Genomic DNA, 25,572 nt, shown 5'->3' with positions numbered 1-25,572 from the left:
GTGTACATAGCTCTCCCCTTCCTCATTTAAGCCACACAACAATCCTGTGAGGTAGGTTCAGCTGAGAGGCAGTGAGTGGCCCAAAGTCACCCAGAGAGTTTCATGGCTGAGTGTGGATTCAGATCCCGGCCTCCCAACATTCCAACCACTACACCAAATGGCCACAAAATACATAAACATCAAAACAAACCCCAAAATAAACAGGGGAGGGGGGCTCTGTTTTTTCAGCACCTTGGGCTGGGGGTGGAGGTAGGGTCACCCCTCAAGCCCCAAGATGCCATTCCAGAACCCTCCGCCTCCATTAGGGCTCCCTGGTCAGTCTTAGCACTGTTTTGGGGCCCTCCTGGTAGAGTTAAATAAATCCATGCTGTGTCTTTTCTTCATAGCCCTGTATCTTGATGAACAACATCCAGCAACTGCGAGTTCTGCTCGAGAAGATGTTTGAAGCCATGGGGGGCAAAGAGGTGAGTTGTCATGGCTTGTGTGCTTTGACCCTTGAGCTCTGCCAAGAGAAACAAAACATGGAGGTTTAGGCTGCTTCAGGCATCCATAGGCCTGTCTGGGGTGCCTGCATCTCGTTCCGGTCCTGCTTTTGATTGACAGGTGTCTGCAGAGCCACCAACTGTGTTCCGTGACTGCCTCCCTAGCCTAGGAGCTTAGAAAGGCCACTCTGGCCCTGCCATCCCAGGAGAGGAAATTATGTGGACAGGAGAGTCCCTCCAGATTCGGCAGTCTTCCTGCTATGGGAGCACATTTGCTCCCCGCGTTTTGTTGAGATTTCCCCTTTTTGCAGCCAAAGTGGGTTAAGCCAGGGAACAAAGAATATGTCCTGTGCTTTTTCAAAAAAAAAAAAAAAAAGGAGACAGCCCGCACAAAGTCTGCGTTGGACTTGCTGGTTTTTCCATCCGCCATTGGCTCATCCTCTCTTTTGGGGGGACGGGGCTTGAGACATTTGAGCGGGGAGAGAAATCCACATCCTTGGATGGGCCGTTATCTGTGGTGTGCGGCTGGCACTGCCCACTGTGTGTTCCCTTCTGGTCTCCTGCCTCCTCCTGGCACTCTCCCTCCTTATGGCTCCTGCTAGGCCATCTTGTGACTCCATTTGGTGATGTGTCTGTTTCTAGCTGGGCTAGTGGTTTGCTTTCTGTGGGCAGGCGGGGAGTGGAAGGGGAGTCAGGGGTGCCCACTGCTTGTCTGTAATCTGTCGTCCTGTCTTTGTCCAATACCTTTAACTTGCCATTCCATGAGCAGAAGCAAGAAGGAGAGCGGTTCTCTTTTGAGGTTTGTGATAGTAAGCGCACCTTCTCTTATTCCTCTTCCTCCTCCTTCTCCTCTTTCTCCTCCTCTTCCTCCTCCTCCTCCTCCTCCTCCTCCTTGGGCGGCTCAGAGCCCTTGCACTACTGAGGTGCTATGTGTCTGTGCTTCATCGACAAATCCTAAGTCACCAGAAAGATTGGAGTCCAGATCTTTCAGTGGACAAACGGATGGCTTCTTTTTTAGAATGCAAAGGCCATGAAGACTTGCTGGAGGGGGGGACGACTGTTTGCTTTAAAAACAAACAAACAAACAAACAAACAGGCAATGCGGCTGTAAACCAAAGCACTGGGGTTTAAGCTGATTTAATTCGTTTGAAAGCAACTGGATAAATGAACAGACTTGGACATCACACCTGGGCGGGAGCGGAAGAAGAGGGCATCAGACAGCTTCACTGCAGGGGCTGTTTTGGATATCACAAATTAAAGTCCCAGTTGAGAAGGGAAGGAAGGGAAGGAAGGAAGGATGTGGCCGAGAGGCACATTTTTCTAATGCTGGGAGAGAGGAGGGCAAGGCACGCACACACACTGGACCTCCTGAGTGAATTGAAAACTTCCAAGCCACCAGCAATGGCCACAATCAAGCACACATTCACCTGCTTTTAAGCCCTGCAGATTTAGAGAATCCACATTTTGTTCTGCACTAAGTTGCAGCCTGTTAACCTCTCCTACGTTTCTACATCAAGCACTTGCTTAGCTTATGAGAAGAAGAAGAAGAAGAAGAAGAAGAAGAAGAAGAAGAAGAAGAAGAAGAAGAAGAAGAAGAGGAAGAGTGCTCACGTTTTCCCCATCTTACCCCTCGGCAACTGAGGCTGGAGAAAGCCTCCTTCCATCTCAGCAGAAGCTCCCAAGGGCTGCCCCATTCAGTTCCATGGGGGGAAAGCTGAGCGCAGCTTTCTTCTTCTGTGAAAGGAAAGGGGCAGGCTCAGTGTGTGGGAGCTCTGTTTTGTTCTGTTTTCTTACTAAAAGGCATGCAGACTGGGCAAGCAGCAGGCCCAGCACCCGCCCAAGGATCAGTGGCAGAGGCGCAATGCAAATGCCTCTTGCCCCCTCCCTCCACCCCAGGCCAGCCCTCCATGAAATCGACAGCCGGCCTCTTCTCCGAGCATGCGCAAAACGGAAGCTCCCCTTCCTTGCTTGTCTTTCGTGAGGCTTAAGCAAGTGCTAGAAGGGGGCCTCTGTGGCTTCCACGGCCCAGCCCGTGGATCTGCACTCAATTGCTTTAGTTTGCTGTTTTCTGTGTTTGAATTACCTGCCTGTCCTCGGGTGACGTAGGCTATAGAGGCATTTTCAGAAAAGCAATTAATGGTGCATCGTGGTTAGCAATGCCTGTGGATGATCAGGTCTCAGCGCAGAGAGTTGATTACCCGGCAAGAGTAGCATGTGCTCCAGAGTCTGTGTATGGGATGCGTCTGAAGCTTTTCTCCTGCACCCAGTCAGTCCACTGGTCTGTCCCATCAGCTGCCGCCTGCGCTGCTGACCAGCAATGGCTCCCCAGGGAGAACCTCCCTCTCCCACCTGCAGGCTTCCAAGTCTGGCTGAAGGGCCTCCCCAGGTCACCATCCCTGCCTTGGAAGCCAGTTCCGAGGCCTCCCTGCTGCTAATGGAGAGTCTTCCCTATGCCCCACCCTCCATGTCAGCTCCTGAAGGGCCTTGCCCAGGATCAATGGTCTTCTGTAGGCCACACAACCCCATGCCCATGTGTTAGGCAAGCCCCACCAGTATTGTCGGGCTCCCTGGGATCATGCAAGGCGAGCATGCAGATGCTCTCCATGCAGATGGACAGCCAAGCCTAGTGTGGTGTGGGGGCCATTGGGGTTGGCATCCAGAGAAGCTGCAGTAGTGTGACCCCCTTCGTAGCACTGATCCCCTTTCCCATGTATCCCATCTCCAAAGGGGACTTTGGAGACAGAGAGTTGCTGTGCCTGGAATTCCCATCATAGCAATGTTTTTAGCAAAACGGGATCTGAGTGCTGCTTTAGTGAAGTGGGAGTCTGTGAACCCCAAGGGCCAAAAGGGCAGGGCCCCTCCCTTGCCTAAAAGGGGCTCTGGGGGTAGGTGGGATTTGCACTGCCAGTGGGGCAACGAAAATGCCTGTGCATGGACCCCTTTCTCCCTCTCCCATTCCATGACACAAAGCCCGTCTGCCACCATCCTCCTTGGCCACAAGGCTGCCGTGGTTGTCTTCCATCTGTGGTTGCATCCCAGATGGCGTGCCAAGGCTGTGCCCCTTGGGCCTCCTCTAGATGCAGCCTGTGCTGGCGGTCCAGGTTCTTGTTGGTCCACCCTGACGGCCTCAAAGGGCTAACAGTGAACAGCTCCCCCACCTGCGAAGCCTCCTTTCCCCCTCCGGAAACAGCATGCTCCACACAAAAATAATAATAACCACACCCGTAGAGTCTGCCACGCTCTTCTCCTCATTGCTGGATGCTCTGCTTCTCTCTACACTAATGCAAAACAGCGTGGAATCCCCTCCGGATCCCAAAAAAGGCCTCTAAGCAAGTGCAGCCCCAGGGCAGGGCAGGTGCCTGCCTCAGAAGGCTGCATAATAAATGGGGAGCTGCAGCCATGCTGTAGTGGGAAGGGAAAGGCAGCCAGCCGGGCATGGCATGGCATAGGGAGGCCATCTTTGCCTCTGGTGACACCTTTGTGTTTGGCTTGAAGGGCACCTCCATGGATCCCCCTTAGCCAATGAGCGCAGCTCCTCCTGCCCCTCCTCGCCCTTTGTGCTTCTTCTGCCAGGCATTTCCAGAAGCAGCCTGAGCAGGTGGCTGAGGAAGGGGAAGCACACGGCAGCTCTCACCCCCCAGGAGGCAAGCCATGCCCCCTCCAGTCCAATGAGGTGGGTATAGACAGACTTTAAGAGTGGGCTTTGTCAATTCAAGTCCTGTTTGGGGTCTCACCTTCCATCCCCACACAGCCTCGAAGGGTTTCCACGCTTGTTTTCCATTAATGCCATCTAATCGATGGGTGCCTTCTCCTCCTTCCCACTAATTCTGATGCAGAGAAGAAGCGGGTGAAGCCGAGCAGGGGGAACTAACCTCACCGTTGCCTTTTTCCAGCTGGACCCGGAGGCCAGCGAGGCCCTGAAAGAGCTGCAGGCCAAGCTCAGTGGCGTCCTGGATGAGCTCAGCGTGACCTACGGCGCCAGGTAATGGGCCTGCTTCATTGCCGCTCCCAGACACACACTTGTGGGGCTGCATTACATACTCTACAGCATTGGGGGGGAGCCACTTTTCAGTCCCTGTTTTGCTACCATGTCTTGGGAAGTCCCTGTGCCCCTTAGAAATCTGCCTTACCAAGGATTTTCCTAAAGGCAGGGGTCAAATGCATTAAAGGAAATAATGTATGAGATGTTCTGGGGCATGGGAAGGCAAACTAAGGCCCGGGGCCTGGATCCGGCCCAATCGCCTTCTAAATCTGGCCCACAAACGGTCCAGGAATCAGAGTGTTTTTACATGAGTAGAATGTGTGCTTTTATTTAAAATGCATCTCTGGGTTATTTGTGGGGCATAGGAATTCATTCATTTCCCCCCCCCCAAAAAAAATACTGTATAGTCCAGCCCCCCATGAGGTCTGAGGGACAGTGGATCGCCCCCCTGCTGAAAAAGTTTGCTGACCCCTGTGCTAGGGTGCAAAGGGCTTTTTTGTCATGTGGTTGACCGGGGAAGGGGAAGAGGGAGTGGAATGGCACATGGCCAGGTTTACCCAAAGGCTTTCAGAATGGGGTGGAAGGTTGGGTGTGGATCCACTGTGGAACCTCAACCCCCCACGGCTGACCCACCCATGAGGCAAGGTGTGGCAATCACCTCAGGTGGCAGGATCCACCAGGGTAGCAGATCCTGATGTAGATCTTTATCTCCCCCCACCCCCATTCCAGATGTAGATCTTCACTTACCCCTTCTGGGTGGGCAGGGCATCAATTTTTGTTTAACTCAAGTGCCAAAATGTCCCCCACCCAGGATCACACCTGGTCTCAAATGCCCTCTCTGCATCAGACACTGCCCCACCCCTGGGCTGGCCTCTGCCCTTCACCCTACAGCCAGAGATCCAGAGTGCCAGAGACTTCTACTAGGAGAAGGGGAAGTGGACCTTGTCAGGGGTGTGGGAATGGTGCATCCAAAATACCACGCAAAGGGTTAATGTTGTAGCATAGAATGTTGTGATCAGGGGTGCCAACTTGGGCCCCAGATTATGGGTGCCCAATGGCACCCAATGGTTTCTACTGGAAGTCCCGTCAAAGACTTTGCAGGGCCTTGGACGTTCCCTCAGAGGTCGTGGTATGGGTGCCCCCTATATTTGGCGCCAGTGCTTGCGATGTCATATAGTGAGGCAGTTTTTATCAGTTATTTCAGTCATCAACTGCTGTGTGGATTTTAACTTGTTAGAGCAGCAAGTGTGTTGTGCTTTGCTGTTGCCTCAGTCTGTAAATATTAATCAGCCTCGGATACAAATTCATGTATGTTTCAGTAACAGAAGTAGTGTCATACCTCCTGTTATGTTTGCTTCAGGTTGCGCGTTTTCAGTTTGCATCCCGTGGTGACCCAGAAGTACCGGAAAGGGTTACTTCCAGGTTTCACCGTTCGCGCATGCGCAGACGCACAAAATGACATCACGCGCATGTGCAGAAGTGGCGAATCGCCACCTGCGCGTGCACAGACACGCAGACGCGGGTTGTGTTCCTTTCAGGTTGCAAATGGGGCTCCAGAACGGATCCCGTTCGCAACCACTGTATTGTCTACCTTTCTTGTACATTTACTATGACAAGAGCCGGTACAGCAAATAAAAGTCATATGTTATTTTTAAACTTTAATGTGTTGTGTAGATATGCCAGTGGGGGGGGGAGAGAACTATTTAAGAGGGTCAAATGACCTGGGGCAACGTCCACACAACTCTTTAAAGTATAATTACCACATAAGGAAGGGGGCCGTGGCCTCCTAGAGGGGAGGCAGCAACATAGAGAACCTCTGGGGAAGGGTCTGCTTTGCCATGTTTGGCCAGTTCTGGCACCTCCATCCCCATGTCAGGAGTTCAGCCTACACTCGAGTAGGACCCTGGCAGAGACACATGCCCGACTAACATCTTCCCTCCCTCCTGGTCCATCGTTCGGGAGCTTCAAAAGCTTTCTTCAGCCCAAACATCACAGCGACCGATGCCAACTGACATCGGCACACTTAGGGATCCGCAGAGTTTGCGCACCTTTCATGACAGACCTCAGCAACTCAGCATTTTGGCTAATCTACTTTATTTACATATAAACAGACACGGAGCACTGCAACATGGCTCCCTCTCTCTCTAGCATCAGACAGAAAAGAGAAAAAGGACAATAGTCCCACTTCACAGAACACAGTAACACAAACATCCTTTCTCCCTCACTTCCCACTCTGTGGAGTCAAAACATACACCGTCATATGATAGACAAAAATCCCATGACTGCAATCGTGGAGCAGGAATTCTAACACCCCATCTCCTCCTTTCTGGCCCCTTCCAGCTTCCAGCCTGTCATTGAGGAGTGTGTGCGGCAGATGAGCTTGGAGCTGAACCAGATGAAAGGAGACGGAACTGCGGCTGCCAACAAGAACAACAACACTGTGGATGCAGAGATTGTGCTGCGGCCCCTGATGGACTTCCTGGACAAAACGTAAGCAGGGCAGGTGCTGTGGGCTTTACTGCTGTGTCCAGACAGATGGTCTGGTCTGTGGCAAACAGCATTGGGCTCTGCAATGCACCAATACCCGGACCCTGGTGCCCTCTCTCAGCTCTCAAAGCAGCTCACATTCATTCATGTCTCAAGAACCCCCACAATGGTCCCACAAGGACCTATCCCCTATTCTCCCCCTAGAAGAGATCCATAACCCGGACTTCATCCTCTTTTCAGCTTGGCTCTTTTGGGCACTGCATTGTTCTGTGCCATGCTTTGTGTGCCAGGCACCCCATTGTGTAGCCAGGCCCATAATTGCAGCAGGCGCTGAACCCATGAAAACGGCCCCTCAATTCCCCCTGCCATCTGTTCCTGTTGCTTCGTGGTTTTGCTTCTTCATGCAATCACTACCTGCCAGCGGTGCTGTGATGTACGTGGGCTTCCTCTGGTGGGAGGGAAGGCTGGGGAAGCATTTAGAGACTGGGTTTTTATCAGCAGTGTGCGTTTTTCTTTGTATTCTAGTTGCATGGTTACATAGTTTTTGCTTTGTAAACTGCCTGTATAGATGAAAATTTTGAGAGCGTTGGATTGTTTTGCAGCTTAAGCCTATCGGCAAAAATCTGCGAGAAGACTGTTCTGAAGCGTGTTTTGAAAGAGCTCTGGAAACTGGTCCTGAACCGGATAGAAAAGCAGATTGTACTCCCACCACTGACAGACCAAACTGTGAGTCTCCCGTAAGCCTTGCAGAGAACCAGCACTTGGTCCGGGCTCCATTTTGTCATATAAACAAATACAGCTCTTTGGAAATGCACATTTTAAGCTACTTTGCTTGTCTGCTTGTTGGCGGGAAGATGCTCAAAATGAAAGTCGTAAGGGGGTAGGGAACCACCCTCTAAAGGGGGCACTGAAATCCTACAAGCCCACATTCGTAAGCTGATGTTATGCTGTTTGGAATTATAAGGGAGGAGTTCAGCATAGAGCAATGGCAATCGTTTCATCAGCACAATGGCATATGAGCTTGCTAGACAGAACAATGCCCCTCCCCTCCCATTTTCTCCCCCTCCCCCCCCAATGCTGTTCTGGGAGTTTTCCTGGCACACCCCCCACAGCCAATTTGGGGGGATGTGTAGGGAGGGAAAAGCCTGTTGCACTAGTGGAAGTCCTTGCTTCTGCTGGCAGGACTCGATAGCTGAATCTGTCCCTAAGTCCCTGAAAAGAGGGCAGGATGGATGGATTTGGCCCTCTCAAGAGACACATGGACTTCCCTTTCCCTCAGACGAAGCCGGCATGAAAACTGCCTTCAGAGAGAGAGAGCCGTTTGTGAGTTAAGCAGCCAGCAGCAGCAAACCAAGAGGGCTCTTGAAAGACGGCATGTCAGTGTGGAGTCTGCTTAGTGGGATGGAGTTCAATGACAACGGGGTCCTGTCAGGGTCACCCAGTGTGGAGGTTGCCCAAGTGTTCAGTTGGGGGGACGGTCTGCGGCTTCCTCCACAGCATGCAGTTGGCAGTGAGGACTGAGAGTTGGGAGTCTGCCTGCCACTTTCCTCATCCAATTAGTGAAGGTGGACTCCATCCTTTCACTGTTGACAGCTAATTGCTCCTTTGCCATGGCAACCACTTGACACACTTTAGAGGGCAACATGAAGGTGCTTGGAGGCCTCTGGTCCTTGAAACGGGGTCTCGACCCTCTCACTTTCATTTGCCTGGCAGCCATGACTCATGGGAAGGACTTCCTTCTGCTCCCTTGTGCAAAGGGCAACTTGGAGACTGAGGGAGGAGGTTCACTCACTGCTTGGTGCCCGCAGTTTACACTGACTGCCGAAACCAGCCACAGAGCCACAGGCAGCTGCAGCGGGGATGGCACTGAATCCGAAGTCCTTTTGCCTGCAGTGATGGTTCTTATTGATGGTTGTGCTGAAGACTTCTTCCTTCCTTCTTTCCCAATGAATCTCAACATGCTCCTGAAAGCAGGCAGCTCCCAGGGATCGTCATCTTCCTCAGCTTGGCCACAGAAATCTTCCACTGCCTGGCTGGGCCTCCCCAGGTTGGGATCGCAGACTCTTGCAGACTCAGTTCCTCTTTGCTTCCCTTCCATTTCCAGCCCAGGCTAGAGAAGGCAGGCAGCCTTTGCTCCTCTGCCTTTGAAAAGTCTAGAGCAGAACACACCTTGGCATCCTGGCACTTGCCCACTGGGAGCGCTTGGTAGTCTAGGGCATCAACCTAGGAAAGGTCTCCCCTGCCACCCACAGCCCCAGGAAGAGTGGCACCCAAGCCAAGTGCCCTGAGTGAGAGGAGCCCCCTTGGCTAGCCCTCAGGGCAGTCCCACCATGGCAGTCTCGCTTTCCTACCTCTTGCTGCTGCTGCTTCTTCTTCTTCTTCTTCTTCTTCTTCTTCTTCTTCTTCTTCTTCTTCTTCAATATTACTTATTCTCTCCACAGGGCCCTCCGATGATCCTCAGCGCAGCCAAAGACTTTGGCCAGTTGTCTAAACTAAAGGTAAGGGAAGTCTATGCAGCTTGAAGGAAAAGAGACACAACACCCTCTCTCCATGGCTGAGGCTTGTTCACATTAACTCCTCACAGGCACTGGAGTATCCATTTCCTGCCTTGGCAACTGTGCTGCTCTCAGGGGACTGTCATTCCCCACCCCATCCCCAGTAATAAGAGGACATTGTTGGCCCCTCCCCATGGAATGCAAAGGCTGGGGGCCAAGGATCCATCTATTCCAGCCAGACCTTATCTCCTCTTCCACCTCCTCCATGGAAGTGCCTAATCCCCTCTTGAAAGCCATCTTAGCAAACAGTCATCACCACATCTTGCATGCGTGAATTAAGCATCTCCCCTCCCTGTGCTGTATTGCTTTTCCTCCCGCCAAGGCACAAGGCTCTTCTCCTAGCGGAGAAGCCCAGTTGGTGCCAGCTAGCCAGAGACAAGGAACTTCCCTTTGTGTACCTCATTGACTCCACAATGAGCAGCTGCAAAAGTGTCAGCCACCTTATATTACACAGGCAGAAAGGTATTTGACCATCTTTGGAAAGAGCAAACAGCAGTTACTCCATCTTTGTATGTTTTTTTCAGGACCACGTCATCCGAGAAGAAACCAAAAGCCTGACACTGAGGCAGTGCGCAATAATGGATGTGGTGCTGGCAACAATTAAGGTATGACTTAATCAGTTGGGCACTGGCATAAGAAAAGGACACAAGCATGTCCTGTGGAGTTGCTGGGCTGGAGTCTTCTTTCTGCACAAGGGACAGGTGACCTTAGGCACAACAGTGAAAGAGGTTGTAGTTCAAGGATCGAGAGCCTAACCCTTATCTCCAATCAGTCCAGCCCCGTGAAGGGCTGGGAAACACCTCTTGCCTAAGTAGCAAACCCAGAGAGCCAGTTTTTCTGTTAATTTTAGAAATTTCCACACCGAAACAGTAACATCTAGATTAACAACAAGAAATTTGTGAAAAATAAAAACAAATGCATATTTGAATTCCTTAAAGTGGCAGGAACCTAAAACCAAGTAGGTCAGTTTAAAAACACAGCAACTGCAGCAAGAGGTTGGAAACTCAAAGCAGGGGTGGCGAGGGGAGTCTTTGCTGTCCTCCAAACTCAGGCAAGAGGCTATCCCCCCAAACCTCTTTCAGGAAATGCACTGCACAGCTCAGGTGCAGCCACAAAGAGAGTCACCCTCAAGTCCTGAAATAAGCTGGAAGCCAGTGCAAGTAGGAATAAGTTAACACACCCGTCTGTCCTGAAAAGTGGGCGCACACCAGCTGGCTCTGCCAAGCACTTTTCACAGGCAGCCCTGTGGAGTGGGCTTTGTGGCCATCTGATCTGAGTGTGAGCGACAGTGGCCAGATCTGCAGGACAGACTCAGATGGGGGGTCGGGGAGAGAAGTGTCCCACTAGTAAGTCCTGTTTCCTCCCTCTCTCCATCAGCTGCTCTGCCGCATTTCTCATCCTTTGGCTAATTAGCTGCCACTGCCACATAACTGGCTCTCGCTCAAAGATCATGATGAACTACTCTCTTCGCTGGGCCCCATTTGGGAGGGGTGCCAACTGGCCTGCCAGGTGTCAAGGAGCTCAGCTGGATGCATTAATCTTTGCCACCATGGCTCTGGCAGAATTAATCCAGAGTGGTCGTGGTGGGATCAGAGCGGCAAGGCCAGAATCATAGGAGGGGAGGTTCTGATTTCCCCATTTTAAACAAGTGGATCTCCAGCTGACCTGAAACATTTTGGACCAGAATCTGGAGCCTTGCATGTTCGTTGCAGTCTTGGGGGTGACACTCCAGTTGCAGGAGGGAAGAGGGGTTTTACTGGGGAAGCCAGGAAGCAAATGTCCTTGGGGATGAGAAGGGGTAATATTTTGCATCATTTCCTGTTTTAAAGGACTGCCTTGTTCTCAAAATCTGTGGCTACGGGGGAACCAGCAGATATGCCGCTAGATGGAATCGTCTTTTCCAAATCCCTGCCTAAATTAGATCTGTAGGGTCTGATGCCTCTAAAAGGGACAGCAGAGCCAACAGGTTAAAGATGTGCAAAAGTTCATACAAGGCTCCTCCCAGTTCCTTCCTGCAGCAAACTGCTGAATTGGAGCAACTGGGGCCACATGAGTAACCAAGATGGTGCCCTCCAGCTGGAGTTGGAGTTCTAGAAGCCCCAGCAGCCAGCATGGCCAGTGGTCAGGAAATGTGGGGGTTGGAGTCCAACAGCAACTGCTGGATGGTCCCAGGTTGGGCTCCTCCTGATTTTTGATGGAGAAATGAGTCCCCAGGTCAGCTGCTGCTGCTGCTGCTGCTGCTTCTCCTTCTTCTCCTTCTCCTCCTCCTCCTCCTCCTCCTCCTTCTTCTTCTTCTTCTTCTTCTTCTTCTTCTTCTTCTTCTTCTTCTTCTTCTTCTTCTTCCCCTTTTCTCTCAAGGGGACGATTCAGACATGGGGCATGCACCATGCCAAGGGTATCGGGTTCCCAAATTCCCCCTTGAGCTGCTGCTTCTTTAACTTACCATTTGGCTGTAACATCACAATACAAAATACTGCACTATGGAACACAATGCCCTGCAAAACCATGACTTGCAAAAAGACAGAATGGTGGATTGATTGCAGGCTACTTGGAAATTAACATTCCAATTACATTGTTTTATTTAAAATATTTATATCCCAGACTTCATCAAAAATCGATTCCATGGATATGAAGGCAGAGATGTGAATCAAGTCCACATTTTAACAAAGTTGTCTTGAGGGAAGTCCCCCTTTGATCTTCAGTAATATGTCAGCTTAGTTAAGAAAGGGATTGTCAATACATACTTCTCCCCATACATTATACATTGAGAGTTTCAGGATTTCTGTTTGGCAGCTAAGGCAGTTTTAGCTGCAGACAGTAAACAAATGACTGGTTCTAAAATCTCCTAAAAAACCAACATGTTTTAAGTAACTATTTTGAGGTTTAAAGGAATATCATACTCTGCTATTTCTTTGATCTTTTCAAGAATCTGACTTCAAAAGAGCACAATAGAAGATCGTGATCAAAAAGTAGGAGCCATTTTTTAATTAGTTTACTGTGAAGCTGAGAATACAGCTATTATATTCGAAGACTAAAATTGTCTCACACGGGGGATAGCAGAGCCTTTTTGGCCCTGTGAGCTGAGTTTGACAGATGTGTGGGACAGCCCCGCCTGTTGATCATATGATGTGGTTATGACATCATAAGATAGGCAGGTGGGTTGAACTACAGTTCAAGGGATGGGCCAGCCCTCTGCCTAACAACCGTCACCTAGCTTCTTCCTTACCTCCCTGCTTCCAGAGGTGGAAAGGGGGGCAGAAGGCCTCAAAGAGAAGCGCTGGGAGGGAGAAGTGGCTTCTCATCAGCCGGTGGATGAGCGTGCACCTTGCTCCAGCACTCCAGATTGTTCCTTTGAAGCCCCACCCTTGCCTGCCGCACACATGACATCATGTATGACATCAGCTGTAGGCCAGGTCCTTATTATGATCTTTAACATAAAGATTTCCACCCCCAGCTAAGGATGCCTAAAATATTTGTTCCAAGGTGGGATGAAAAGGGCCATTGCACTGTTTCCACACTGGTACCTTGGAGCCCTGTTGGTTTGCCCACTTCTGCTGCAAAGAAACTTGTGCCCAGGGATTTATCTCAGTGCTCCTTCTGCCACTCAGCACCTCCAAGGCATAAATTTGACTGTTTTTTAGATTGTGATCACAGTAGTGCTTCTGAACACCAGTTGCTGGAAACCACAGAAGGGGAGAGGGCTCTTGCACTTGAATCCTACATGAGGGTTTCCCAAAGGTGTCCACTTGGCCAGTGTGAGAGCATGATGGACTAGCTGAGTCATTGGCCTCATCCTGCAGGCTTTTCTACATCCTTATCGCACCCCTGCTGTAAAGCTCTTGTTGTGGAGAAATACACCTTTAGGTGTGAACATGTTCAGATGCTATCAGCTCCCTCAAAACAATCAAGGATGATGAATTTCAAAGCTCCCTCCGGCCACCCTTCCATTTCTGAGCTGCTCTTCTATCTGGAAAGATGTGTCTAATTGTACACTTTTAATTTATAATTGCTTGCTAATTAACTCTCCCTCCCAGCAATTTAAATCTTATTGGCCACCATCCAGAAGCAATCAAGCAGCTGGGCGTGCCGTTGACATCGCTGCGACGGCAGCTGGCAGCGCTGAAGAAGCAAGGCACCATTTAAACTGAAAAGCAACTTGTGTCTTCAACGGTGGTGAACACGGCAGAGAAATGTCCTGCTTGAGCATCCGTCCATCCGTCCCCCATCCATGGAATACGCAACACCCAAGGCCTCACTCTAAACAACACAACACACAAGAGAAAAGGGAGGAGGGGGGGAGCAATCTCAGCTGCCAGTACTTAATTGGTCACTCTTACAATGACCAGCTGGCAGGGAAAGCACTCAAGGGCGGGAGACAAAGCTGATGGAAAGAGCTTTCTGCTGCTCATCTCTCCCACTGAGGCAGCCTGATGGAATGGCTAACAATTTTACACTGATGTTTCAGATTCTTTCAAGTGACACGGACATGAGTCCCAAACCCTCGGATGGCTTAATCAGGCTTTTGAAGACCGTCTCCCTTGAATGAAAACTTTGAGCTCTTGCCATGGGCAGCTGCCTCCATTCTTTTCAGATTTCTGCTTTCCCCGCATTCTCTCTGATGAATATAAACCAAACACACAAAACTTAGGGAGTCTGACTCTTAATATTTTGCTCCAGATTGTGTTCAGCAGTAACTAAAGTTGTTGCAGCAAAGAGCAGGGACAGCCTCTATGAGCCTCAGGGGTCCCATTCCAGCTCCTTATCCTGCATCCCTAAATACATGAAACAGAAAAGCCAAGAGAAAATAAAAATTTGGAAAGCAGTGAGGAGGAACACAGAAAAAAGGAACAATGCGCTAACCCTGGATTTTTACGGGAGACAGAGACATGCAAAGTGATGGGAAATGTCACAAGGTTAAAAGCCAGTTTGCACGCTCCTCCTCAGGGCAAAGGGCTGGGCAGGGGAAGGCAGCAGGTGGGTGTTTTTGCCTTTTTGTTGTTCATTTCTGGCCCAAATGCAGGCAGGAAGCTATCCTTGAAGACCCTGAGTTAGTTTTGAGGGTTGATCTGCTCAAATAAAAGCATGGTAGGGGCATAACCATGCAGCATACAAGTTAGGCTTCAGTTTTAGGAGTGACTCCTCTGCCTCTGTCATCTCCTGATGTCGCCACTGAGGGGTTTGAGACTCATGCTTGGCCCTCCCCGCGAGACAGCCTCCTTCCAGAGTGGTCCTGAAGTGCTGCAGAGGCCTCTGTCGGCTGCACATTGGTCCCCAAGATTGCCTCTGGATCCAGCACAAGCTAAGGTGGATGCCTTATGGGCATGCAGAATGCAGCAGCTAGACTGGTGACTGGGAGCGGCCACCGAGACCACATAACACCGGTCTTGAAAGACCTACATTGGCTCCCAGTACATTTCTGAGTACAATTCCAATTGTTGGTGCTGACCTTTAAAGCCTTCAACGGCCTCAGCCCAGTACACCTGAAGGAGCGTCTCCACCCCCATCATTCAGAGGTCCAGCTCCGGGGGCCTTCTGGTGGTTCCCTCACTGCGAGAAGTGAGGTTACAGAGAACCAGGCAGAGGGCCTTCTCGGTAGTGGTGCCCACCCTGTGGAACGCCCTCCCATCAGATGTCAAGGAAATAAACAACTATCTGACGTTTAGAAGACATCTGAAGGCAGCCCTGTTTAGGGAAGCTTTTAATGCTTAATAGTCTATTGTATTTTAATATTCTGTTGGAAGCCGCCCAGAGTGGCTGGGGAAACCCAGCCAGACGGGTGGGGTATAAATAATAAATTATTATTAGTATTATTCGTATTATTAGTATCATTATGCTGCCTCTTCCCCCAAGGAACAAGTTATTTTACCGTGAGGGCGGGGGAAGAGCACAAATCACACCGTTACTTTGCCTGTTCCTTCATTTGCACCTGCGGCCAGGAAGTTAAGAGCTAAATTCGTGGCTCAACTCGCTCTGGGAAAACTAGCTCTGGGAAATCACTCTGGGAAAACAAAAAGAAGCAAAGGAGCATCAGCGCACCATTTTCGAGCTGGAATGTGGGACAGCCATGTCCCCTGTGTAATAAAATTAGACCCGAATGAGAAGGGAGCTGAGTATTCAACATGGCTCCCATCCTCCTCTGACCCCATGGGCACCTTTGGAAGGAAGGGGGGATATCGGTTGAATAAATAATCCACACAAGGTAATAGGAGATTTTTTTTAAAGTGTTGTTGCCTCCCCGTTCTGTGAGAATTAAAGAACAGAATGGAGAGAAAAATTCTTGAAGAATGGAAATATTTTGTGGAATATTTGAAAAAAAAAGTTATGGTTATCTTAAAATGTATGCAGGATTTGAAGTATAGCTGCAGGTGAGAATTGCAGTTTAAATATTTTATAATTAACATACATAATGGGTAAAATATAAGTAATATAGCAGCTTTATAAGGTAAGAAAAGAACACAATGGAAGGGACGTCAACAGATAGGAGAGATTTATTCAGATGGTGATTTAAAATAATTTGTAAAGTTTGAAAAGTTAATAAGAAATGTTATAAGGTGTCATTGCCTCTACAATAATGGTTGGAGAGCCCTGCTAGATGAGTCCAACTTCCTCATTGCCCCATAGCGGTGGGTCCATCAGATGCTCTGAAGGGCAGCCCACAAGCAGAGCCCAAGAGCAGCCCCACTGCACCCCACAGCAGCAACTTGTACTCAGGCTTCCATGCAGCTACCTCTGATTCGGCAGGTAGACAGGTAACACCAACATGACTTGCAGCCATCACGCTCCTCACTTTCAAAGCCAACATTTCCCAGGCAGCCTTGGGGAGAAATCCTCCTCCCCAACAGAGAAACAACCCCAAAACTCAGAAGCTTTTGGTCCTGGCAGCTCAAAGTGCTGATTCAGGCATACAAAGCCCTACAGAGCTTGAGTACATAAAGGGTGAGACGATAGATCCTTCAGGGATCCTTGGCTAGCCAAGAAGCTCAGAGGCCAGGTGACCTCCTGGATCTGGTGTCTCTCCTCTCCTCCCTTCCTCTGTGCTTCTGTTTTTGGGGGGTTTTTTTCAAAAAAAATTATTGGTTTTCACACTTATCACATAAAAAAGAAAAACAAGAAAAAAGAAAAACATTACAATACACACAAAAAACAAAGAAAAACACATAAAAATGAATTTTAACTTCCAAATCCTAGTTTCATTACATTGATAACTGACTTCCTTGAATCGCCCTAACTGAATTTCATTATATCACCTATTTAGCAATTCTCCAGATTCATATTTCTAATAATATTAACTTCTTTCATTTACTAATTTCTTCTCCTTTATTAATATTCTAATCTCTAATATTTATTAATAACATATTCATAATCTATCCCTAAGCCTAATTACTACTTCCAAGAAATTTCTCTTTATCTTATATTACAATATTTAGCCAAATATTCTTTAAAATTCTTTAAATATTCTTCCAATCCTCTTGTGTCTCCTCTTCTTTCTGGTTGTGGATTCTTCCAGTCAGGTCAGCCATCTCCCAAAAGTCCATCATCTTCATCTGCCATTCTTCTATTGTTGGTATCTCTTGTGATTTCCAATTTTTGGCTAATAAAAGTCTTGCTGCTGTAGTGGCATACAAAAACAGTCTAACATCTTTTTGGGGCAATTCCAGTCCTATTATTCCAAGTAGAAAGGCTTCTGGTTTTTTAATAAATATATTTTTCAACATTTTCTTCAACTCATTATATATCTTTTCCCATAAGTCTTTTACTTTAGGACACGCCCACCACATATATGATAGAAAGTACCTTCTTTTTCTTTACATTTCCAACATAAATTATCATTTTTATGATACATCTTTGCTAATTTCACCAGGGTTAAGTACCATCTATACATCATTTTCATAATATTTTCTTTAAATACATGCAATAAACTTAACCCCTTTCTTCCACAGCCTTTCCCAATCTTCCAACATTATATTGTGTCCAACATCAATCATCACAGATTTAACTTTTTCGTCCTTTGTATGCCATTCCAACAACAAATTATACATTTTGGAGAGATTTTTAACATTAGTGTCTAACAATTCCGTTTCCAATTTGGATCTGTGCTTCTGTTTTTAGCAATACTTCCACGCCGGAGGAAATGGGCTGAAAAAGAATTACCTGGAGAAGAGTCCCGAGATGCAGTCTCTCAAGTACGCCCTCAACCTTTACACCCAGACGACAGACGTCCTGATCAAGAAGTTCATTGACACCCAGACCTCACAAAGTAAGTGAGCAGCAACTGACAAAGGCTTGGCCTGAAAGGATACTCAGGGCAGCAGCCCAATGGCAGCCAAAGGAAGGGCAGAAAGAATAACTTGCTGGCCTGGGAAAATGGCATGTGGCCACTACTGGCCGCCTTCAAGGCCAGCTTTTGCTGAGAATGGCAATTCCTTCCTGGAAGGGAGAGAGTCTGTGTGGTTTCTTCAAGCACTCCCCTCAAGCCAAGTTCACCCTCCCCTCAAGCCAGTTCCTTCAGAGATCACCATTTACTGTGACTTGCGATTACTGGATTTAGTGATGGATCAGGGGAGTTATCTAGGGGGGCCAAGGCATCCCCAAATTTTCAAGGACGGGACTGGGCCCCCTCAATATTCTGTGTTCTTCCCCCTTCATACTAGGAGACATTCCCTTTTGCCTTCTCATTTGTTGGTCCTATTATGCCAGTTAAAAACCAGCTGGGCATGGGCACAGATAGCTGTACATGTACCATGTCTTTTTTATTTTTAAAAAAGTGGTTTAAAAAACAAAACATTTTTTTTTTAAAAAAACCTGTTTGTTCTTTTTTTTAAACTGCCCAAGAAGTGCACAAAGTTACATAGACAGTTTGAATTTTGCTTGTGTGGTTTTCTGGTTTTGTGCAAATCTGAGGAATCATATCTATATCTATAGGCATGCTTCTGACTAGCCTTTACTAGTACGAAAAGAAAGCAATTGTAAATTCTCAGTACACGCTTTTTCAAAAGGCTGTCCAAGAGATCTGATAAAGAAATTTTAAATATGGTTTCCTTTTGCAGTTTTCTGATTTTATGCAAATTGGAGGGATTAAAAAAAAGTGTGTGTGTGTGTGTGTGTGCGTGTGGTGCCATTCAATTGTGCAATTCACTGCATGGTAAGTGACTTTTGCTTTGAAAGATGACATGGGCTCATGCACTTGCTCTGCCGACCAAAGACACAAATCCCTTTCCTTCGCATGTTGAAGGGTGAGGGAAGCCATCAATACGGCTGCTGTAGACATGATAAGGAATTAAAAAGCCACAACAGATGTCAAATATGTGTCAGTTTAGCCACCAGAGTCTTTGGCCCTGAAATCCTTGCATTTCCCTCCCCACCCCCATACACACACACACACACAAATCTGACATTGGGGTCGTTCTCCACCCCACCCTTAGAAGGAGAATAAGCATCTGGTTTTATCAGCAGGAGCTTCTCTGCCTCGCCCCAGGAATGGGCGCTGCAGCTGAAATGTTTCCCTGACATGTTGTTTTGCATCCAATTTTGAGCCCAGCCCCCAGCCCCCCCCCGCACACATTGTCTCCGTTAACAAATAGGGTCTGGACAGTGATGAATGAGTTTAGAGCAGGCTCCCTTTCCACAGATGGAGCAATCAGCTGGAAGCATTCTACTTTTCTGCATTAACTGAGAAGTGGGGAGGGTTGCCACCGATGGCGGGAGAGCAGCCGGCTTAGCTTCAGAACACTGGAGCTCAAATGCCAGCCCCCTCTCCCCCCCCCCCAAATCCCCACAAGAGGTCATTGGCTCCATCAGCCTCACCTGTGGGAAACAGTACACAGCCTCACTGGGTTGTTGTGAGGATAAAGGGGAAATCATTACACACCCCATACCTCCGGGACCCTGGGGGACATGCAATGGTGCACCTTGCCCTTCAAAGGATGTTCTGGCTAGGGCTGCTGCTGCTGCGTCCTCCCACTCTCCAGTCAAGGTTGGGCAGGGAAAGGTGCCGTTGATCTCGCTCAGATGGTTTAGCCATTGCCCCATCACTGCAGTAGCCCTTCTCTCATTGCATCCCCAGGGAGGCTCTGCTCATTTGCCTCTTTGGACATTTGGGCAGCTCAGATAGCTTGTGACCACCATTTGGTTGCAGAGAGTGGTCTGGGGCCCTTTTGGTTCCCTTTGGTGAGGCTCAGGCCGGAATCTGTGGGTGGCAAGTAAGCACACACCCTCAGCCCAGACCCCACACAACACACACATCCATGGGTTGCACTGACATTCAGGCAGGATTCCTCCTCTCGTCATCACACTCACACCTTCCTCCTTCCCACTGCAAGGGGGTGCCAGTATACTATTCTTGTAGAACTGGACCCCACAGCCAGTGGGGTAAAAATCCTGTCTCTGGTTATTTCAGCCAATGGACTTGATTCCTGTGCACAGATCTCCAATCTCTGCATCAGAATGGAACAAAGAAGCGTTCCTTCTAGGTATAGTTTCAATAGACATCCCATCGACAAGAAAGAAAAAGTGTTTTTGTATGCCACAGCTGCTGCCAGAATATTAATAGCGAAAAATTTGAAACGGGAAAACGTAACCTCGATAACTGAATGGCAAAATAAGCTTTGTGAATTTATTGAGCTGGCAAAAATGACAGCAGCCTTAAGATTACAATCAAACTAAACTTTAAGGAAAGAATGGCAATGTGTAGAGGAATATATGAAACAAAGGAGCCATTCTGGGTGCCCCACCCGGAACAAAACAGAGCACCTGCCTCGCCAATGTGTGGGCAGGTTCTCCCATGGGCAGGGACTTCTTCCCTTGGCCCCTTTGGCACTTAATCAGAGCTTGTTTCCTTCTGCTGCAGGTCAGGCGAGCAACAACACAGTGGGGGAGATCCATCTCCAAGTGGACCTCACAACAAACCCGGGAACTGGAGAGCATAAAGTCACCGTCAAAGGTGGGTGTCAAAATATGCTGGCTTTGCATGAAGGTGGCAGCATCCTCTCCAAGCCGGATGGCAGGCGATTCCTCCTTGCCAGGTTGTGCCTTTGGAGCTGCTCTGCCTTGGGGATCTGAAGTGATCCTCTCAGAGGATGGCAAAGGCAGGCAGGCTCTGGAAAGCCCTTGTCCTGAACCAACCTCCATAGAAATGATAGGGAGCTGACGATAGGGGTCAGCAGGTTTCTCCCAGAAGCAACACAAAGGCAAGGCTTTTTGGAGCCAAGGGTGTTTTCTTCTTCCCTCCAAAGGAGCCCGGACTGACCTCTTTAGATTTCATATCCAAATTTTGCATATTGGTTCCTGATATCAAGGAGCAGGTTTTTACCTATGTTTGGAATCAGTCCTCTTGAATCAAGAGCCTTTCAAAACTGCATGAGGTGTCTGGCACAAGACTACTAGTAAAAGATAAAGCAACAATAAAGGTAAAGGTAAAGGGGACCCCTGACCATTGGGTCCAGTCGTGACCGACTCTGGGGTTGCGGCGCTCATCTTGCTTTATTGGCCGAGGGAGCCGGCGTACAGCTTCCGGGTCATGTGGCCAGCATGACTAAGCCGCTTATGGCAGACCAGAGCAGTGCATGGAAACGTCGTTTACCTTCCCGCCAGAGCGGTACCTATTTATCTACTTGCACTTGACATGCTTTCGAACTGCTAGGTTGGCAGGAGCAGGGACCGAACAACGGGAGCTCACCCCGTCGTGAGGATTCGAACCGCCGACTTTCTGATTGGCCAGTCCTAGGTTCTGTGGTTTAACCCACAGCGCCACCTGTGTCCCTAAAATAAAGCCCCCCAAACCCGCAAATACATTTCTAAAAAAATATTAAAACACAGAGATGTCTTGTAATTGTCAGTGGTAAAACAGCAAAATATCAGCCTGGGTGGGCAAGAACATCTTCACCTGACATCTGAATGTAAGAAGCAAATATGACTCCAGGGAGAGAGCCTTGTGGTGGGGGGGCCCTCACGGGGAAGACCCTGTCTCTTGACCACCCCCATGTGGAGCAATGGTCAAGGAAGAGCTGTATTTCCTCAAGTGTGTGTGTGTGTTTTAGAGCTCCACTTGACCCTCCTTCCGTATGTCTGGTTGATGTTTTCAGTTGTCGCCATTAATAACCTCAACTGGCAAACCAGTGCTATGTTCCGGCCCTTTGTGGAGGTTTGCATCTTGGGGCCCAGCCTCAGCGACAAGAAACGGAAGCACGGGACGAAGACAAAGAGCAACACCTGGTCTCCCAAATACAACGAGACGTTCCAGTTGTAAGTGACCCTTCTCGGCTCTCTCTGTGGCTGGTGACAGCGGTGGCGGGGGCGGTGTTGTAAATCCCTGTGTGTGTCCCGTCTCTCTCTAGCCTCCTGAGCAGCGAAGAAAGGCCCGGGGCCTATGAGCTTCACCTCTCTGTGAAAGATTACTGCTTTGCCAGGGAGGACCGGGTCATCGGCATGGCTGTCATACAGCTGCGGAGCCTGGCAGAGAAGGGCAGCTGTGCCGCCTGGCACCCTCTGCTGAGGAACATCTGCATGGACGAGACCGGGCTGACGATCCTGCGGATCCTTTCCCAGAGGACCAATGACGATGTTGCAAAAGAATTTGTCCGGCTCAAATCGGAAACACGGTCCGTCGAAGAAACAGCCTGAAAGCTCCTCGCGAGTAAATGCAAAATGTCTGCGCCAAGACCCTTGACCCAGTGTTACTGACATCCGAATCATGCATGTGTGTGCAACTCTGTGGGAATGTTTAACTAACTCTGTTTCCGTGTTTGCCAGAACATAAAAGTACTATATTTGCCAGGTTATGTCCAAGAGCTGTCGACCTTTTCTACATGTTTGGGTCTTTGGGGAAAAATAAGTAATTGTTTCAATGAAGTGCCAAAACTGCAATGAAAAGCAAATGCTTAATGGCATCCTTTGAAACGTTGATTTTGTCTCATCCCGGTCTCTCCTCTCGTATGCATTTCCCCGATAACATGTTAGACTTTTGGGTTGAGTCATCTGTTAGCTGTCTCTGTTCAACTACCATGTGGCCTCTCCAGCGTCATCTTAACCAAGTCCCCCCCCTCTCCCCCCCCCACGTTTGGGCTAATTTCCAGCTTCCATTTTATGCAAACTCCGTTTTCAGTCTCACTTCCCAAGATCTTTTTCTATCATAACTTACAGATGCAGTTACTTCAAGAAAGGGTTTGTAATTTTATAATTGCTGATAACAAAAGAAATGATTTTTTGCATACAGACTTTAAAAAACAAAAAGTGGAAATGTTTTATGCTGACCTTTTTTTCCAACCTTTCATATTTATCACTGTGAAGAAATGCTGTCCAAGCAACATCCACGAGAAGCTTAACTCCGTTTGTTACTGATGTTTGATAACTTGAGATAACTTTGTTCTCTCAAACTGCCATGGTAACATCATCTTTGTAACACAAGGGTAGTCCCATCACCCCAGTCTGGTGATTTGCCACTGGCACAGGCAGGGCTCCCGTGGGACCCCTGGAAATGCACGCTCCCCCCGGCTCACTTCCATGGGGTGGGGTGTTCCATGGGAGCAGGTGGGCCCTTGCCCCCTCCTTCTCCGTTGAAGTGGAAGGGAAGGACCCTCAGGGCTTGCTTCAGGAAGAGGAGAAGGTGGAGGAGGAGGGGGCTCTCAAGTCAGTGAGGGGGTGTGGGGTGCTGGCAAAAGAGGCAGGCCCTTGTCTTCCTTGGCTCAGGGCGCCTGGGATGTGCTCCATTAGTGGTGTGTGAAGGGCTGCTCCCTAGTAGCCCACACAGGAGCCATTCCCCGTGGGTAGTGTTCGATGCAGCGTGTGTGTGCGTGTGTGTGCGTGTGTGTGTGCATGCGTGAGAGAGCTTTACAGAGTTTTGTTGTGTGAAATGCTGCCGGACTATACAGGGTTAATGAGATGGAAGATGCTGCTCAGTGGTTTCCATCTAGAGATCCTTCATGAGAAGCAATTTTGCTGTTAACATTTTTCACTCTGACCATTACAGATGTTCTTTTACATACTTAGCTGAAGTCGCAGTTAAGTGCTTTTCTTCTTATTTTTATTTTCATAGAAGTTCAAAGGTTTCTACTTATGCAACATGACTATGTCCTGCACTGAGGCAAAAATCCATGTGCTGTAAATATATTTCGTGAGAAATTGTACAATAAAGCAAGAAGAAACTGCTCTCCACTTGCCTCCTTGCCCTGATTTTCCCCATCCGCAGAGACATGGTTCCATCAGGAAGGTGATTTGGATGAACGTGTGTGTTTGGGTCAGACAGACAGACAGAGATTGCACCTGCCTTCTATCACAGCAGGACTGCAAGGAAGGGCAGTCACTGGTGAACATGGGCAGGATTGACACAGAGCTTCGAATTTTACCCTGGCATAGCTAGGCAACACACTACCCGGAACAACACACACATCCCAGTCTGAAGTATTCCTTTGGGCAGATCCAAGGATTATACCCAAGGCTGAACGGTACAGTCCAAAGCCAGTCTCAAGCCTTGCCCAAACTGGGAAAGCCTTTCTATAAAAAAGGATGCTTTGATGTCTGAGAGCCAGTTGGTGTAGTGGTTAAGAGCGATAGACTCGTAATCTGGTGAACCGGGTTCGCTTCCCTGCTCCTTCACATGCAGCTGCTGGGTGACCTTGGGCCAGTCACACTTCTTGAAGTCTCTCAGCCCCACTCACCTCACAGAGTGTTTGTTGTGGGGGAGGAAGGGAAAGGAGATTGTGAGCCGCTTTGAGACTCCTTCGGGTAGTGATAAAGCAGGATATCAAATCCAAACTCTTCTTCTTCCTCTGAAAGCTCCAGGAAGCCCCTCCCTTTCTCCAGTGGAAAGGGAAGCGCCAGGGACACTCCTCCTCCATGCCACATACTCCAGGCTCGACTTTTCTGAGAATGAGGCAGGTGGCTCAAAGGAAGTAGGTGGTTGATTCTACTCCAGAGGTGGCTGCTTCCCACCCAAGGGCAGAATTGGGAGTCGACCAACTCTCTGAGGGCCACACGCACACCCAGCGATGGGCATGACCAGTGTGCAGACACATGCAGCAAACACACAGCGTGCACAGAGAGGGCGGCACCTTTGGAGAACTTTAGCAACAGTGCTCAGAGGAGAAGAAGCCATTTTTTAGGGTAAGGAGAGGTGCCCGATTTTGTCAGAGGGCTGATGGGTGAGCCTCATGGGCTGGACCTGGCCTTTAAGCCCTGGATTTGCCCATGGAAAGACCACTCTCCCTAGATTACGCCTTAGAAACTGAGAGCTGTGAAATAGCAGGAGGGTCCTGGAAGGTGGGAGTTACTAATCCACCTCCAGCCTCAGTCAGATAATAGAAAGTCCGCTTCACATTGGAGTTTACAGAAGGACACTTTTTCTCCAAGCCTGGAGGAGGCGAAGTGGGAACAGCCATATTCCAGGATGGCTGTGGAACTAGCAGTGTGGCTCCCTTCAGCATCTTCCTGCTTCTCCTGCCACAAAATGCATTCAGGGACAGACACAGGACAAACATGCTCACCTTCCCATAGACCCTTTGGGAAGGAAGGGTTTGCTTACCTGGCAGTGTCTGGGTAGCCACACAAGAAGAGGCCCCCTGGATGTTGGTGGATTCCAGCACCCCCCCAGCATGGCCCATGGTCAGAGACGTCCACAACATCTGCAGGACAGCAGATGAAGGAAAGCTGCCCTCTTCTCCCACCTCAGGGCCTGGATATTGCCTGCCTTCCCCTTGAGCAGCTGACTTGACTTCTTGTGGGTCACCTAGGCCTCCTTGGGGCACATGTCTTGGCAATCTGTACACTACATAACTCTGGGGTTTCTAAGTGCTGTACAATTAGGGTTTCACCACATCAGCTGGAGCTTCCAGTTTACCTGTGAGTCAAGACTGACTGGGGGTGGGTGGCAGCCCCCAATTGTAGCTAAATGTGTAGGCAAAGGGGTCCTTTTAGGCCATGCTCAAGCTGTCACCCAGAGCCAAGTGTGCCCTCCAAGGCTCACAGGAAGCTTAATTAATAGCCTTTAGATGGTACAAGGATGAAATGATTGCTCATCTAAGAAGCCACATCTCCTTTCCATGAATCATCTAAGAGGGAGAAGGTGGATCATGTT

General features: G+C 49.0%; 1 protein-coding gene across 4 annotated transcripts in view; it reads left to right on the top strand.

Moving 5' to 3' along the window:
* The window catches only part of UNC13C (unc-13 homolog C), a 133,316-nt gene extending 109,667 nt beyond the window's left edge, over positions 1-23,649 (top strand). For 2 of the 4 annotated variants that reach the window (XM_053364332.1, XM_053364331.1), the window contains exons 23-33: positions 387-464; positions 1,252-1,281; positions 4,376-4,464; positions 6,805-6,954; positions 7,554-7,677; positions 9,393-9,449; positions 10,031-10,111; positions 17,616-17,763; positions 20,353-20,445; positions 21,587-21,746; positions 21,839-23,649. In XM_053364332.1, the coding sequence (XP_053220307.1) occupies positions 387-464; positions 1,252-1,281; positions 4,376-4,464; positions 6,805-6,954; positions 7,554-7,677; positions 9,393-9,449; positions 10,031-10,111; positions 17,616-17,763; positions 20,353-20,445; positions 21,587-21,746; positions 21,839-22,124 (1,296 nt within the window). In that variant the 3' untranslated portion in view covers positions 22,125-23,649. The remainder of the gene's footprint in view (positions 1-386; positions 465-1,251; positions 1,282-4,375; positions 4,465-6,804; positions 6,955-7,553; positions 7,678-9,392; positions 9,450-10,030; positions 10,112-17,615; positions 17,764-20,352; positions 20,446-21,586; positions 21,747-21,838) is intronic. The other 2 variants (XM_053364334.1, XM_053364333.1) reach the window with 1 other exon arrangement.
* Positions 23,650-25,572: the final 1,923 nt, after the last annotated feature.

This window comes from Podarcis raffonei, chromosome 14, assembly GCF_027172205.1.
Source record: "Podarcis raffonei isolate rPodRaf1 chromosome 14, rPodRaf1.pri, whole genome shotgun sequence".
NCBI lineage: Eukaryota > Metazoa > Chordata > Lepidosauria > Squamata > Lacertidae > Podarcis > Podarcis raffonei.
The sequence above is the reverse complement of the archived record's forward strand: the minus strand, read 5'-3'. Positions and strand labels throughout refer to the sequence as shown.